Raw genomic sequence first — 16,011 nt, 5'->3', positions numbered from 1 at the left:
ATGGTCTAGTTGGTTAAGCGCTTGGAGCGAGTCTGATAGGTCCTGGGTTCGAATGTTGCGGGGGGCGGGATAGTGAATGCGCACTGCTGAGGAGTCCCATACTGGGATGTAACGGCCGTCCAGTGCTTCCAGGTTTTCCATGGTGGTCTAGCTTCAATTGACTCGTGATTTCAATCTGTAAAAATTAACACTAAATTGAAAGTTATTCATCAACTGAATACTTCATTGGGACCATAATTTATAGCCAATCTTTCAAAGATGCTATACTGACCATGAGAGTATTCACTTAATAACCAGGACTGAATGAGGTTTATAAATCAGCGTGAGGAATTAGAATTAGAATTTGCAGTTGATGAATAACGTTAAAAATTAGATTCCGCGTTTTCATCAGTAACTGACATCAGCTATAATGCCAAGACTCTATTTATCTAAATGGATGAGTGAATTTCGCATCAAAATCCGAGATCTGTTATCTCATACCAGATGGGTTCGTCCATAAATTATAGTCCCGACATTACTTCTTTAAAAAAACTAAAGAAACGTTAGTGCTTCTTGATTCTTTACAAAGTTAAAAATTAATTATATAACTGTTTGAAATCTGCATGCTGATTGGTTGTTTTTCATTAGTTCAGTAGATGCGCAATGTATATTATGGTGTTCATTACAGACGTTTCGAGGTGTCCACATGTTCGGTGTAATACAATCCTATCTGTTGAGGAGAAAAACAGATGTAACAAAAGTCACGGTTTTAAATATAATTATCAGAATGGGTTTTGTGAAGATTTTTAGAAATTTCACTGGTTGAAATCAGGGTCATTTGTGACGCAACTTCGTGGATTGGCTGAAGTTAGACATTAACACCGTTGGATGCCGGCCAGCTCAGTGGTCTAGTTGGTTAAGCACCTGGCGCGAGACTGATAGGTCCAAGGTTTGAATATCGCGGGGTGCGGGATCGTGGATGCGCACTGCTGAGGAGTCCAACAATAGGATGAAACGGCCGTCCAGTGCTTCCAGGTTTTCCATGGTGATCTAGCTTCAATTGACTCATGATTTCAACCAATGAGATTTTAAATATAAATCATACTCAAGTATGAAGCATTAATTCACTAAATGGATGTAAAATTTACCGGAAATGACAGGATTAATGAAAGTTGAAAGTGTTGAAGATAATATCATCTTATGCTATTTGATTATATACGTTATGATGTTATGTTTGATGATGAACTGTTTTAATTTCTATAACAGACATCAACTAAAGATCAGAGAACTACAACTGTCTCAAGGAAAACCTAATTTCTTCTTAAAGTTGACTTGAATAACTTCAGGAAGGGTGACAATAAACTTAGATACCAAGGTGAAAATGAATAGATTGACACTGTTACACTTCATAGTAGCCCGAAAAGGACAAAAAATTACCAAGACTATATCTGCTGTATAAACCTAAATACAGTCTCTTTAGAATAACTGATATCAAATAACAAAAAATAGGAATAATAACAAACTTAACATTTAGAGGTAGATAGGAAATGAATGAATCTTCTCAACTGTGACTTATTGTACGTTAGTTCACTCATGGCCTGCAACCACTAATTACAATTATTGAGTGAGCAGCTATCAAGATGATTGCACTTATCGGTTTAAATCAGACTTCATAAGTTGATGCAATGTCCTAATGTACCCATTACTAGTTTCTTTCAAATCTATTCCTACACTTGCTGGCACTGCATGTCAGGGTAGGCGGTGTCTAATTATTCATTATCTATAATGACAATATATTGATTACACATTAAAAACATATAGCTGATTGTGGGAAACATTACTCAACTTAGAGTTGGCATGTGTGTTACAGTCTTCCTTTCAAGATGTCATGTTTACGGAGAGTACATATTTACACCATTAGACTGATTGTTATGTAACACCAAAGATCTCACATATGTAATATGTGTAGTTTCGAATTACCCAGTTTTATAATTTGAAGTAAACTTCTTTTGTTATGTTATGAATTCATTTGACAGAAGGTTTATCAATATTCATAGTGTATTTTTAACTGAAGTCATATAATTTGAGAAAAAAAGTAAGGGTTCGACTATTCGATTTTTAATCATCCAGTGGCAATTAAATAAACTATGAGGTTAGAGTGTTGGATTACATACGATGAATTTATATTAAAAGCTCTTTTAAAATGAAGGTCAATCTAAATAGTCCAATCAACTTTGTCCTTACTGGAATAAAAACATATAGTGTAGACTTCATTTGCAATAGTAATATAGTGAACAAGAACTCAGGTGAAGAAGATCAATTTATTGTTTAGGGCAAAATTACAGAATGTGTTCATAAAATACACTATTTGCACATCTTCCTTCAGTTGCCTTGTACATACTTCTTCATCCTTAAAATTCGGTCGTTATTCCAACTCCTCTCTGTTTTCTTCAATCCAAGCTTTTAAATCTTCTGCTGACAGGCAATCCACTACTGATTGGCGCTAAATACCAGTTATCCCTGTCAATATTAGTAGCCTACACCACAGTAACATCAATAGAAAACTTCATAAAATAACTATTATTGAATTATGGTTGCATAATTAACGAAATTCACTGACTGATATGTGTAATCGTAGCTAAATTCATGTTTTATATGTTCACATGTTTGATTCGATGTTTTCTTTCAATCATTGACCGATATCAGTCTATAACTGATTAAATACCAGTGTGGTGTGTGCTAATGAGGTCGACAGATAAAAGTAGTATATATTATCACTTTAAATTGAAATTTTGGGTGCCAAAATGTTAAGACGATTGAGGAGAATAGAACAAGACGAGAACAGAGAATGATTGGTGTAGAAAAGAAGGAACAATCAGGTCTAACACAATTGATTGACATTTTCCAAATCAAGAATTTACTGTATGGTTTTTCAGATTTTCCTAAGAGATTCTGCAATATTATGTTCAAACGTATTTGATTATCCTTATGTGTGTTCTCGTTTACTACACCAGGGATTACTATACAGGTGTTTTACTTTAGTTTCTACCTTATTAAAAATTGTAAACTCTGAATTTCATATTTCATTCTCATTCATGAAATCAGGTCGTATATAAACCTCAATAGATTTAAATCATTAAATTATAATCCAGTTTCGCTACACTTTTAATATCAGTTCATGATAAATGGTGAATGTTTATTAGTGAAAAGTCTGAGAATGAAACTAGATAAATGCTTGAAGCATCTGGGTTTTAATGAGTCCCCAGTTTATTATTTTGTAACGTCAGGCTAATTTATTTCAATTCATTCCTTTAGTCATACCTATGTTTTTTATATTTGTTTTTTTTCTTACACATTTTTACCTCATTTAGATAGGTCGAGTGTATGCAGTTGATTGTGATGCAGAATTATCCAATCGTATGATAAGATATAGTATGCGACCATCACCTGGTACAGTAGGTCAAATGGTAAAACTTTATGTTTATATCAGTTTTGAAGGTATCATCTATACACATCAAACAACAGATCGTGAACAAACTCCTGTATTAACTTTTGAAGTTATAGCTACTGATACCGGGAATCCTCCACTTTTCGCTGTATCAAGTGTTCTTATTCGAATTTTAGATACTAATGATAATTCACCTGTATGGATATTTCCAAAACAATTTGGTGCTAATAGTGTTATAAATATTTCACAATATTCAACTGTCGGTTTATTGATTGCTCAATTGAAAGCGATTGATATTGATGAAGGTTTAAATGGAGAAATTAGTTATTCAATTGTACATGGAAATGATGATGGATTATTTGAAGTGGATCCAATGAGTGGTGCATTATATTTAGTACGTTCATTGCATCATTTATTACAACCAATGAATTTGAAATCACTAACAAAAGAAGAATTAAACAATACTATATTATTTCAAACTGGAGATATCATTAATAATCTAGGAAAAATTCATGAACAAATTCATAGTTATAGACTTTTATTAAAAGCACAAGATCGTGGAACACCTCCACGACATAATACAACAGTTCTATATATAGCTATACTTCCTTTACAATTTGATAAACAATCACAAACTGATCGTGTTTCCATGGAATCCATATATCATCATTCTGAATTAAAACGTCAATCGGATTCAAATTTTCGTGATTTCAAAAGAATGGATCGTGATTTAATTATTATGATTGTATTAATTGCATTAACATTAATTATTTCAATGATTTTAATTGTGACAATATTTTTAATTCGATGTAAAAATCTATTATGTATTACACCATTTCGTAGATCAAATCATAACCAGACTCGTAATCTTTGTAGTACTACTACTACTACTACTAATAATAATAATAATAATAGTAATAATACGAATAATCCAATTACAATAGATAATCATACAGTTCAATCAAATAACAGAAATGGTTGCGAATTTATTCGTGATCACTGGTGGAATAGATCATGGAATACAAAAACTTTACCAAAAGAATATTGTATAAATAAGTCAAGTGATTTATTGTCTACCTCTAGTCAAGATATGTACAGAACTAGTACACTTGGTAAGTATTTCTTTCTTTAATAATACTATTGATTTTTTGTCTAATTATCAAATAATGATTGATTAAGACGGTGCATATGATGAATCAAAATTAAGAACAATATATAACCTACTGTACAAGTATATGGTCCCAGATTGTTGTGATTCTCATCTGTACAACGATTAAAAACGAACCACAGTAAAAAAAACCCAATACCGAAAAAAACTATTTTGATGGCGGTAAGTTTAATTTAAACATCGTAGGAAAAAAATTCAGTAATATGTAGATCAGAGAACTGTAATATGTAGTGGATCGATAAAGACTAAACAGAAAGACCTATTATTACTTAGCGTTGGAGAGATTACCAGCTTACGTCAGTTAAACAACTGATGAAACCAAGAAGGATATCAAACAAGATTATGATAAATTTAGATCTGAAGTTAGTTTTTGAAATAAAACTGAAATATTAACAGTGCTATCCGTACTCACTAGCTAAAACGGTAATGCGGTGGCAGTTTGAAATGAAAGGTATTTTATTTGAGTCATGTTGTGGACACCAACACGTGTACAGGTACACTCAACTGACAAGTGTCGAATAGAATGAAACGCGCTTTCTGTATTCCACTGCTACTCATCATATAACTGAAATGTCTGTGAATGAATGACAATATTAAGTCAATCCTTACAGGATACATATATGCTAAAAGAGACTGATCAATTACAGTTCATAACATCAACGAAAAGATCCAATCCATCATTACAATTGAATTATAGTATCAATGTTCAAAATGTATACTTATCTAACTGCCTAATTCTCTATAAATTTATAATTTCATAAACATGTAAATGGTTTATTTGATAAATTGTTGCACACCATAAGCAACAAACATGAACGATGAATTGAATTCATTTCATGTGCTTTAAAATAAAAGGCTTTACATATGTAGTTTTATGTATAACTTGCATTAAGTCATTCAGTTGACTAATGAAGAATAATTATAATTTCAATGGTTAAGATCATGAGTCAGTTGAAGCTAGAACACCATGGAAAACCTGGAAGCACTGGACAGCCGTTTCGTCCGATTTTGGGACTCCTCAGCAGTGCGCATCCACGACCTCGCCCCCTGCGAGATTCGAACCCAGGACCTACTGGTTTCGCGAGCGGGCACTTAACCACTAGACCACTGAGCCAGCATCCAATAACGATATAATTGTGTTTTTTTTTTCAAAATCAAACAAGTAAAACTTATAGACGGAAGGATTAAACGAATGATCAAAACCTGATGTAATCAATTCTAAAAGATATTTACAAATTCCGGTGGGTAAAACAACTAGACTGATAGTAATTACCATAAAATCAATGATAAATTAAATGAAATAATAGTGATGATAAGAAAATAAATGGATTTATGGCTAGCACTGAAATAAAGGGCTGCGTTTTGTCCTATTCAGGACTCTTCAACCAGATGTATCTGCAATGTGTTGTTAATGTTCGAATCTTTTTTAATAATGTTAGACATTAATACCGTTGGATCCAGGCTGGATCAGTAGTCTAGAGGTTAAGAGATCAAGTGCGAGACCGATAGGTCCTGGGTTCAAACTTTACGAGGCGGGATCGTTGGTGCTCATGACTGACGTGTTCCACACTAGGACGAAACGGTCGTCCAATACTTCCAGGTTTTCCATGGTGGTCTATCTTCAATTTACTCATGATCTAACTAATTGAAATCGGATATCTTAATTAATAGGTATTCTGGGATCTACAATCATTCTTTTCGAATGAAAGTTCGATAAATACTGTTTTTAAGTGGTAATGGTTCATTTGGAAATCTCATTTGCTTACTTGAGTTGATTTTTGACAAAATGCATGTTAAACTTATTACTAACTGAAGCCTTTCGAATAATTTTCATCGCGATGTATAGTGGAATTTCAGGAAAATTCTGGTTACTCTCGAGAACGGGATCATAACATGACTTTTTTCATGAGATTGGATTAAAGCTAATGAATTAAAAGTTTTGCCCCATACACGAAAGTCTCGTGTTGAATAGACCATGAAACCAACCCATATTCGTTTCTTGTATTCTTTAATTTCAATAAATTCATTTGACTTTATGATTCATTTAAAAATTAGATGAGGTAAACTGTCGTAGGAAAATTCCCTGATAAATATACCTTTGTCTAGTGAGTGCACTACCGTCTGCGATTGATAGATTACTTCGCAAAATCACCAAAAAGGTCATTTTTACACTGATAAAGTATTAGTGTTCTAATTGAGAAAGAAGTGTTGATTTGGAAACCCAAATGTAAATTGAGCAGCAATTAATGATGAAAGTATACTCGAACTATGAATATAATGATATAATTTAGACAAAATAGTTTACATCCAACGGTGGAAACTGTAGAAATTGAGATTTTATTCAGTTGGTTGCATAACTACTAAATGTCATAATCTTTAAATTTGTGCCGGTATGCTCTATAACTGTTCACAACTAGATCTTCCAGTGAGTGAAGTCACAACAGACTAGTTAACCTGATTGGTGACTACGAGTTTGACATTACAACTAAACACTCCCAAACTAGAGTAGAAAATACTTCCTGAATGCTTTAGATCTCAGTGATTTTTCAAAGCTTATTAGTTCATGATAAACCAAACTATCAAGATAACCCAAACTATCCTTCTGATCAGTCTGTTCACAATGACATATTTATAACATTTTAAATCGATTGAGAACATGTAAAGTTTTAGTTGTCTATACTCAAACCAGACAAAATACAATATGTATTTCAAATTGAAAAACTAAACCTGATACTATCAACACTCCAAAATAAACGGTCCTTTTGAATTCTATTATTACTTACACTACTACAACAACAACTATTGTCACGAAAAACAATTCGATACTTCGATTCTATCAAGTCACTTGTCAAATATCCAATATTGAACGCGAACTTTCTTTCTCCCTTCCTACCTCCTTCCCTCCCCTCTCTCTCTTCATATATATATATATATATATATCGAAAAAAATAATAAGGACTTAAGAGAAAGTTGGCAGAAATGAGAGAAAAAATAAACAATGAAAAGACATTTAAGAGAAACTATACCGTACTCACAAATAAATAAACAAATGTTGGTTGAGAATTTATGGTAGAATAGCGTGGTCAGTGATTGATCATTTTGATATGTTAAAGATTTCTAAAGTCAACTATCATATAAATTCATTATTTACTCTTGACCTATTAGTTGGAAAGTTAACTGACTATACACAATCACCTACATACATGTAAACAAATACATAAAAATGTAGTTTAATACATACCTCCTTCTCATTACTCATTCAGCCAAGAAAAATCTGTATAATCTGTAAACGAAAATGTGAGTTTTCTGCTTACCTAAGTAAGTTGGTTTGAGTGAAAACTATGAAAAGATATAACACATTACTAAAAACTAATTACAATTTCTAATTAGAAAGAGGTGTTGGTGAATATTATAGTAATTTAATAGTTGAGTTCATGAGTCAATTGAAGCTAGACCAACATGGAAAACATAGAAGTACTGGACGGCCATTTCGTCCTATTGTGGGACTCATCAGCACTGAGCATTCACGATCCCGCCTCCTGAAATTCGAACCCAGGACCTATCGGCCTAACTTGTAGACCACTGAGACGGTCGGCATCCAACAGTGTTAACGTCTAACTTCAACTAATTCATGAAACTGAGCGATACATCCACCATTTTCTTCAGTGAGTTGCTATCTCAAAATTTGTTTTGTTTTTGCAACCGTTATAATTTTTAAGATGCACATGGGAGCATACCTATTAAGAATCAAATTTAAGGAGTAAAATAGTAGAATATGGAATATATTTGACTGAAAAAACTCACTCTCAATTTAGATTAAAAAACGGTGTTTCACAATGGTCAGTTGGTGTTGTTTGTGAAGGGATTGAACCGAGTAACTTCATTTGACGATAATTTGTCGTTACGTTAAACGAATTCTATAAAATACGTTACCTTATAATAACCATGTGCTTACAACGAATGACTTCATAATATCATTGTAATTGAAAGCCCTGGTTGGTAAAATTCAAAAATTTTCCTAGTGCGAAATGTTTTAGGGATGGTAACACAATATCATGTACTGGTTGAAATAGCAAATATGAACCGTTAAATAAAAATACAAACAAATAAACATTGAGTCTTAGCTGAAAGTCTTGGTGACCCTGTTTCGATCACTGACGGTTCAGTACTAGAACAATGTAGCTGTTAAGTAAGTGCAGATTTTAAGTGATAATATAGTTAAGCCAGTACCCAGTACCGTTCGCTTCAAACTAGAGTCCTGAAGTAAACATCAACTCTGGGATTCATGTACATCCAGCTGACGAGTCCCAAAGAGAACGAAACGCGAATCCTCAATTCCACTGCTAGCCACTATTCCATCTTCGTTTATAAAGATGATTGATAAATTCGGGTGTGTGTGTGTGTGTGTAATTTCAAAATTCCTTTTGATTTTATTTTAACGTTAATACTTTTTAGTTGTACATTTTCTATGATTCAACTATGGAGTTAGTTTAAGTGATCCACTGAATTCGTTTAACTGAAACAATTCAAAAATACAACCCGTTTAAATGGATTTGTTGTGACTTATATCTTTTGTCTGCTTCATTTGTTAACTGGTAATCAAATGTGATAGCATCCTATAACATACGTAGAATCAGAATGGATGTTTGTGGAGATTATAGTGACTTTAATAGTTGAATCCATGATTCGTTGTAAGTTAGACCATCATTGAAAACCTGGAAACACTAGACGACTGTTTCGTCCTAGTATGGGACTCTTCAGCGGTGCTCATTGTAGTGTCAGTTATTATTTTAAGCCCATAGACCTTATTCTATCTTTAGAACAGGACAAACTATTCATTCTACTTGAGTCATATTTTGACATTGTTAATTATCCGCTTATCAACCTTGATTGTTTTTATATGAGCTCATATGTGTGTGTATATTTCTTACCCTATTTATCACATGTCTGTAACTTATTTTTGTGTGACTATAAATATTGTTTAACGCTTGACTAAATGGATTTGGCTTATCCGCCTTCTCCACCGCTCGTCGATTCGCTTCACTCTATTCCATTCGTTTTATATACAAAATATATGTATTCAAAAGTCTATTCTCGTTATTTGACTTAATTCCGTTATTGACTAACGCGATTCCAGTCGATGAATATATACGAGGATAAGCGACATATATATTTTAATAATAATCATTCATATGATCTACTTGGAGTCATATTCCGGGCCACTAATGTGGTGAGCCCGTCGACAATATTGTTCGATCTCATTAACATCTAAATGAAGGGCCTTAATATTTTGTTTTCATTTTAAGAACCACTCAAGCTCGTTCCTAAACTATAATTTCAAGCGATGATCATATGTAATATTTAGGCATGTAAATTTTATCATTGATGTGAATTGATATGAATTGATACTGGCTAATGAAGGAGTTTTCAACTATTAAACATCTATAAGTCTTAAACCTACAAGCCTGATGACTCTTGGATTAAAATTCATTACACTAAGTTGACAACCTTCTAATAGTTGACATTTTCAACGTCAATCAGTTAGATTCTACTCAGGTTCCAATTTAACATACGTTTTCTACATGTATAGCGTTAAATTATTCTCAATACACTTTATTCGTGATCACAACGATATAGATTACATAACGAAAATCGTAAAATTACTCATCAAAGGTTTATTATACTATGGGACAAATATGTTTAAATTAGTAAATTCAAAATACAAATGCCATAGGGGACCAAGTTATGAATAAAGGTGGATAACAATGGGATCATTATGACGACATGGGAAATACATAGTATTACAAACTTAATTTAAACCAAGTATGTTACGCTTTTAGCTCAAATCTTTGTGACTTGACTTTAAGTTGTTGTAACGGGTTTGACTGCAGGTTTTGATAAGCAGTGTTTTATCGATCGAATCAGTGACACGGAAAAACACTTAGTGAACGGCCTAGGGTCCTGATTGGTCCCGCTTCCCTGTCTAGCCCAGCCAGTTGAGTCTAGAACAAAAGTCACAGCCTCTGAGTTATGAATCATTATATTTCAAACATACTCTATTTATATACCAAACAAACAAACCACATCGTACCATAAAATAGAAAACAACATTTACACAATACTTAACAAGTGAAATAAACATCGGCCAATAGGAAATGTCCATTTAACGTCCAAGGACACCATTCGATCTAACACGATAATTATTGGTACATTCCTCTGCATACTTAACATAAGTTCCGCTTTTTTGAAGTTATATATCTTTAAAATTTTGCATTGAAGTAAAGCTTAATACTAAGCTGATTAAAAAAAACTTGTTGCCTTTAAATTCACTTGAAATACTGTTTACTTGTATCTTCCCATTGACGTTTAAGTTAGCATATGTGCATGCTGTACCGATTGCCTCGATATTACCTTAATTCATTGACATTATAAGCAAAGATGGATAGTAGCTAATAGTGAAATTTAGGACTCACGTTTCGTCCTATTTGTGACTTGTCAGCTGGATGTACCTACATCTACAAATAAGATGAAACGCACGTCCTGCCTCTCATTTCTAGCCACTATCCATCTATACTTATTTGTTACCTTTATTTACATGATCTTATTTCCAAGAAACAATTGAATACCGAATGAACATCATAATTGTTATGAATAGTTAGTTCATTTTCATCCTGTGAGTAAAATTACCAAACATCTAAAACAAAAAAAATTCTATTTGACATTATACTCAAAATACCGGTATAAAAAAAGTACAGTTCACTCTTTTAATTTTCATATTCACTAGGAATTCTTTGATAAACCGTAAGACAAGTAGAACAAGGTACATATATATAAAGTGGTTATGTATAATTTAGCTGTATATACTTAAAACTGGGTAATGTAGACATTCATTTGAATTCCTTAGTTACTTAAATGTTCTATCTAAAATATAGTATAGACCTTTGTATGCCTAAAATAAACAAAAAATCCACCATAAAATAAGCGTTGCTTAGCAACAAACAATAAATAGTTTATTATTTCAACTAATAATAAGAAAAACAATTTATACAATTAAATTGACATAACTTGTCACTCAAATAAATTTTTGAAAGAACATTTTTCTTTTTTTCTCAAAAAAAAAACATCAAAAAGAAAGAAAGAAAAAAAGGGAACATTTAAGCTAGGGTGGGGGGGGAATAGACAATTGTGCAGAAAATGTTTCATAGAAAAAGTCTTATAACCGGAACTAAATTTTATGTAATACATAAAAATTACATTTAAATTCTTTTCTTTATTAATTTTTTTTTTGAAAGAAAATAAAAGAAAAATAAACTTAAATTATTTTTTATTATTTTTATTATTTTTTGTATTATATGTGTGAAAATTAAAGTGTTCATTTTAAATTTAAATTTTCCCGCCGCAAAAATTTAGGCGGATATAAATAAATCAGTCAAACAAAAATTAGGAAATTTATATTCAATGTATTTTATATTTATACAAATTAATATAATGAAAAGAGCATGCAATAAGTGATGGAAATAATAAACATAATATTTATAATAATAATAATAATGTGAAGAAGTGCATTTTTTAATAGTTGAGATGGTGAGTCAATTGAAGCTAGACTGTTATAGGAACAGTTGTTTCGTCCTATTGTGGGATTCTTCAGCAGTGGTAATCTACATTTTTCTAAACAAGTATGAACCTAATAATAAATTATTTACCTATAAGTTGTTCATTTAAACATCCACTGGGTAACAGAAAATATGAAACGAATTAATCTATTGATTTATTTAATATTCACTGGCATAATTTATAACATATACTCATTAATGTGTTACATATTGATATACTATTGTGATGTGAGTGCTAATTATGTCGACAGATATAAGTAGTATGTATTATCAATCGAAATTGAAATGCTTGGAGGCAGAAAATTAAGAAGATCAAAGAAAAGAGAACCAGAACAAAGAACAATGAAGTCTGAGACGATTGACTGATATTTGCAAAAGGAACAGTCAAGTTTGAAATAATTGATTAACATTTTGCAAATGAAGTATTTACTGTATGGTTATCAAATTTTACTAATATGTTCTGTAATTGTGTGTCCAAATACATTCAATTGTCTGCACTTCTGTTCTCGTACACGACACTGTTTCTAATTAAGATTAGGTGTTCTCATATATATATATATATATACATATATATATATATATATATATATATATATATATGTAATTTAACTAATGTAAATCAGATCTTTGCAAGAAGATATGCAACAATGTTATGATAAATATATAGTGCGTTAATAATTTCATAGTCAACATTCTCACTGATTATATATTGGTTTAAATCCATTAAACAATCCTATGGACTACAATTGACCAGACTCTTTGCCATGAGTACATTGTGAACGAATCCCATTTGAGATTTTCAGGTTACTTATATCACCCTATTTTCAACTCATTAAAATGAATCAGCATTTAGAACGTAAGGTACTATGTTAAACGGCATATCAACACTGGAATAAATGGATATTCAGTTGACTAGTTTCAAGCAGAATAAAACATCCATATTGAGCTTCACTGTTAAACAACCACTACTAAACTTTAAATAAAGTTACTACTATTTTTATAAACAGAAAATTGAACACTAAATTTGTTTAAAATCTACTTGGAAAACGTTCTTACCATTTACATTCCTACCTAAAACATATAAAGTGGTCTAGTTTTATTTTCTTTCATTATCACAGTTTTAAAAATAATTATGTTGATAAACGGTACTGTAAAAAGTAGTTTATTAAATGTATCAAGTTAATTTCATCCATTTTGCAGTCGATTACACACATTCCACATATCCATTTTCCACAAAGCCCCTTCTGATACTAATCAACATATGCTCACTAGTGACTGACTTCAACAGATACTCCTAAAGTTCTAGTGAGGAGCCGTTACCAATGGAGTTCAACCGGGTCAGTTGTGACGTAGTAACTCACTGATGACAATGGTGGATGTGTTGCTCAATTTCGGGGATTAGTTGAAGTTAGCCATTAACACCGTTGGATACCGGCCGGCTCAGTAGTCTAGTTGGTTAAGCGCCTGGTGCGAGACTGATAGGTCCTGGGTTCAAATTTCAGGAGGTGGGGTCGTGGATGCGCACTGTTGAGGAGTCCCACAATAGAACGGAACGGACATCCAGTGCTTCCAGGTTTTCCATGATGGTCTAGCTTCAATTGACTCATGATCTAAACTGTTGAAATTACTACAATCTCCACAAAACCCCTTCCGATTACACAATGTTCAATTATTATTATTATGAAAGTAGTAAAACAAATTATTGTTAACTTGGGCAAAAATAATAATCAACAAGCTCGTTAACATATACTTGCTTATAACTATGATAAACTAATTATATATTTAAGCAAAGATGGATAGTGGCTAGCAGTGGGATTCAGAACGCGCGTTTCATCCTATTTATGACTCATCAGCTGTATGTGCCTGGCTATCAGGACTCGGTAGCTAAGTGGATGGCGTTTGAAGCGAACGGTACTGGGATCGAGTCTTGTAGTGAATATCAACTTTGAGATGTAGGTGCATCTAGCTAATGAGTCACAAATAGGACTAAGCGCGCGTCCTGGTTTCCACTACTAGCCAATATCCATCTTAACCTTAAGATAAAAGTCTGAATTTTGTGCTGATGATGTCGCTCAGGAAAAAGAAGAAAAGCTCCACGACCAAACCATCCAGCTGAGAGAACAAAACTCCATCAAAAACTATCAAGATCATTTTGGCATCACTCAAAGTTTGTCCATAAATTATAGTCTTATCATCAATTTAATTAGATTTTTTTTAAATAATAAAAGAAACACGTTTTATTTTCTTGCTTTTTTTTGTGTGCAGAACATTGTCCAGAATTCAATTTACTTCGTTGTGTACAAAATACAACATCGAATTCACCATGTGATCATATTTTATTAAAAGATTCCACTTATAGAACATTAAATCCAGATACATTTAAATATAATAATAGTTCACAACCATGTCATTCATTATGTTCATTTAATACAAGTACAAATACTAACCCTATTGGTAATAATAATAATAAGAAATATAATACAATATCCGATATTCATAATCCATTAACTAATGACTTGATTATTGATATGAATTCATCAATAATGAATGATAATCCTTATACTTTATTAAAAACATCGGATATTAAAAATTTTAATAATAAAGAATTAATTTATCAACCATTATATACTAATTCATTAAAACAATATTGTATAACACCAATTCTATATAAACATGATAATATAGAAGAAAATAAAAAATAAAGAAAAAATAGAGAAAAATAAAAAATAAAGAAAAAAATTTTAAAAAATAGAGAAAAAATTGAAAGAAAACTTATTAATTCAAAATGAATAATTCAAAAACATTTTTAATTGTATCACAATTTTAATGAATATTGAATGAAAAAGAAAAAAGAAAAAATAGAAACAATCAGGATTATCATATATTAAAACAAATACTCAACAACAACAAAAACAACAACGAGAAAAACAAGAAACAAAGACAAGAAAAACAACCACAAAAATAGCAAAAACGACAACAACAAGAAAAACAACATAAAAACAAGCAACAAGAAGAAGAAAAACAACAAAAACAGAAACAGCAAAAACAACAAAAGAAAGAAAGAAAACTAATATTCCTGTGTATATGAATTTCAAGTCCTTTTGTAACATGAAAAATAATATAGTTTTATTAAATGTATATGAAATGGATATATTATTATTATTATTATTATTGTTATTGTGTTAAACTGATATTTATTAGGTGATCTACTAACCTACTCCTGTTACATTTAGGCCAGGAGGATACGCCATCAACTAACATTCTCTATCCAACTCTGTTGTGTATAATTATTTTCTAGTTATTGTTCATTCTTCCAATTCAAGATGTAGTTTTTTTTGGCCTGTCACTTTTCTGTTTCCATTCATGATTGCAAGTTAGCGCTTGTTTCGTTGATGTAGTTTGGTTATTTCCGTAATGTGTGTCCTATCCACTTACAACATCTTTACCTAATTTCCTCTTCAGCTGTAACCTGGTTTGTTCTCTCCCACAAAAGCTGTTGCTGATGGTATGTGGTCAACAGATATTGAGTATCATGCGTAGACAACTATTTATAATTACTTTTGATGATAGTTGTGGTATTTCTACAAGTTTCAGCTCCGTACAGTAGAACTGTCTTAACATTCGTATTGAAGATTCTGACTTTGACATTGGTTGACAGACAGTTGTTTTGAGTTCCATATACTCTTCAATTGTAGGAATACTGCCCTTACTTTGCTAATCTCAAGCGTACACGTTTATACAAGCAAGATAGTGATCATGATAGTACAAAGAAATAGGCGAATTGTTACTGTACGAATAACATT

The 16,011-nt window shown here is 31.8% G+C and overlaps 1 protein-coding gene across 1 annotated transcript in view; it reads left to right on the top strand.

Annotated features, from left to right (window-relative positions):
• The window catches only part of MS3_00006144 (uncharacterized protein), a 70,471-nt gene extending 54,690 nt beyond the window's left edge, over nt 1-15,781 (top strand). The window contains exons 2-3 of the mRNA XM_051214258.1: nt 3,351-4,539; nt 14,474-15,781. Of these exons, the coding sequence (XP_051067411.1) occupies nt 3,351-4,539; nt 14,474-14,910 (1,626 nt within the window). The 3' untranslated portion in view covers nt 14,911-15,781. The remainder of the gene's footprint in view (nt 1-3,350; nt 4,540-14,473) is intronic.
• The last annotated feature ends 230 nt before the right edge of the window (nt 15,782-16,011 follow it).

The sequence above is a fragment of the Schistosoma haematobium genome, chromosome 2 (genome assembly GCF_000699445.3).
Source record: "Schistosoma haematobium chromosome 2, whole genome shotgun sequence".
NCBI classification, from domain to species: domain Eukaryota; kingdom Metazoa; phylum Platyhelminthes; class Trematoda; order Strigeidida; family Schistosomatidae; genus Schistosoma; species Schistosoma haematobium.
This window is presented reverse-complemented; position numbering and strand designations above follow the sequence as displayed.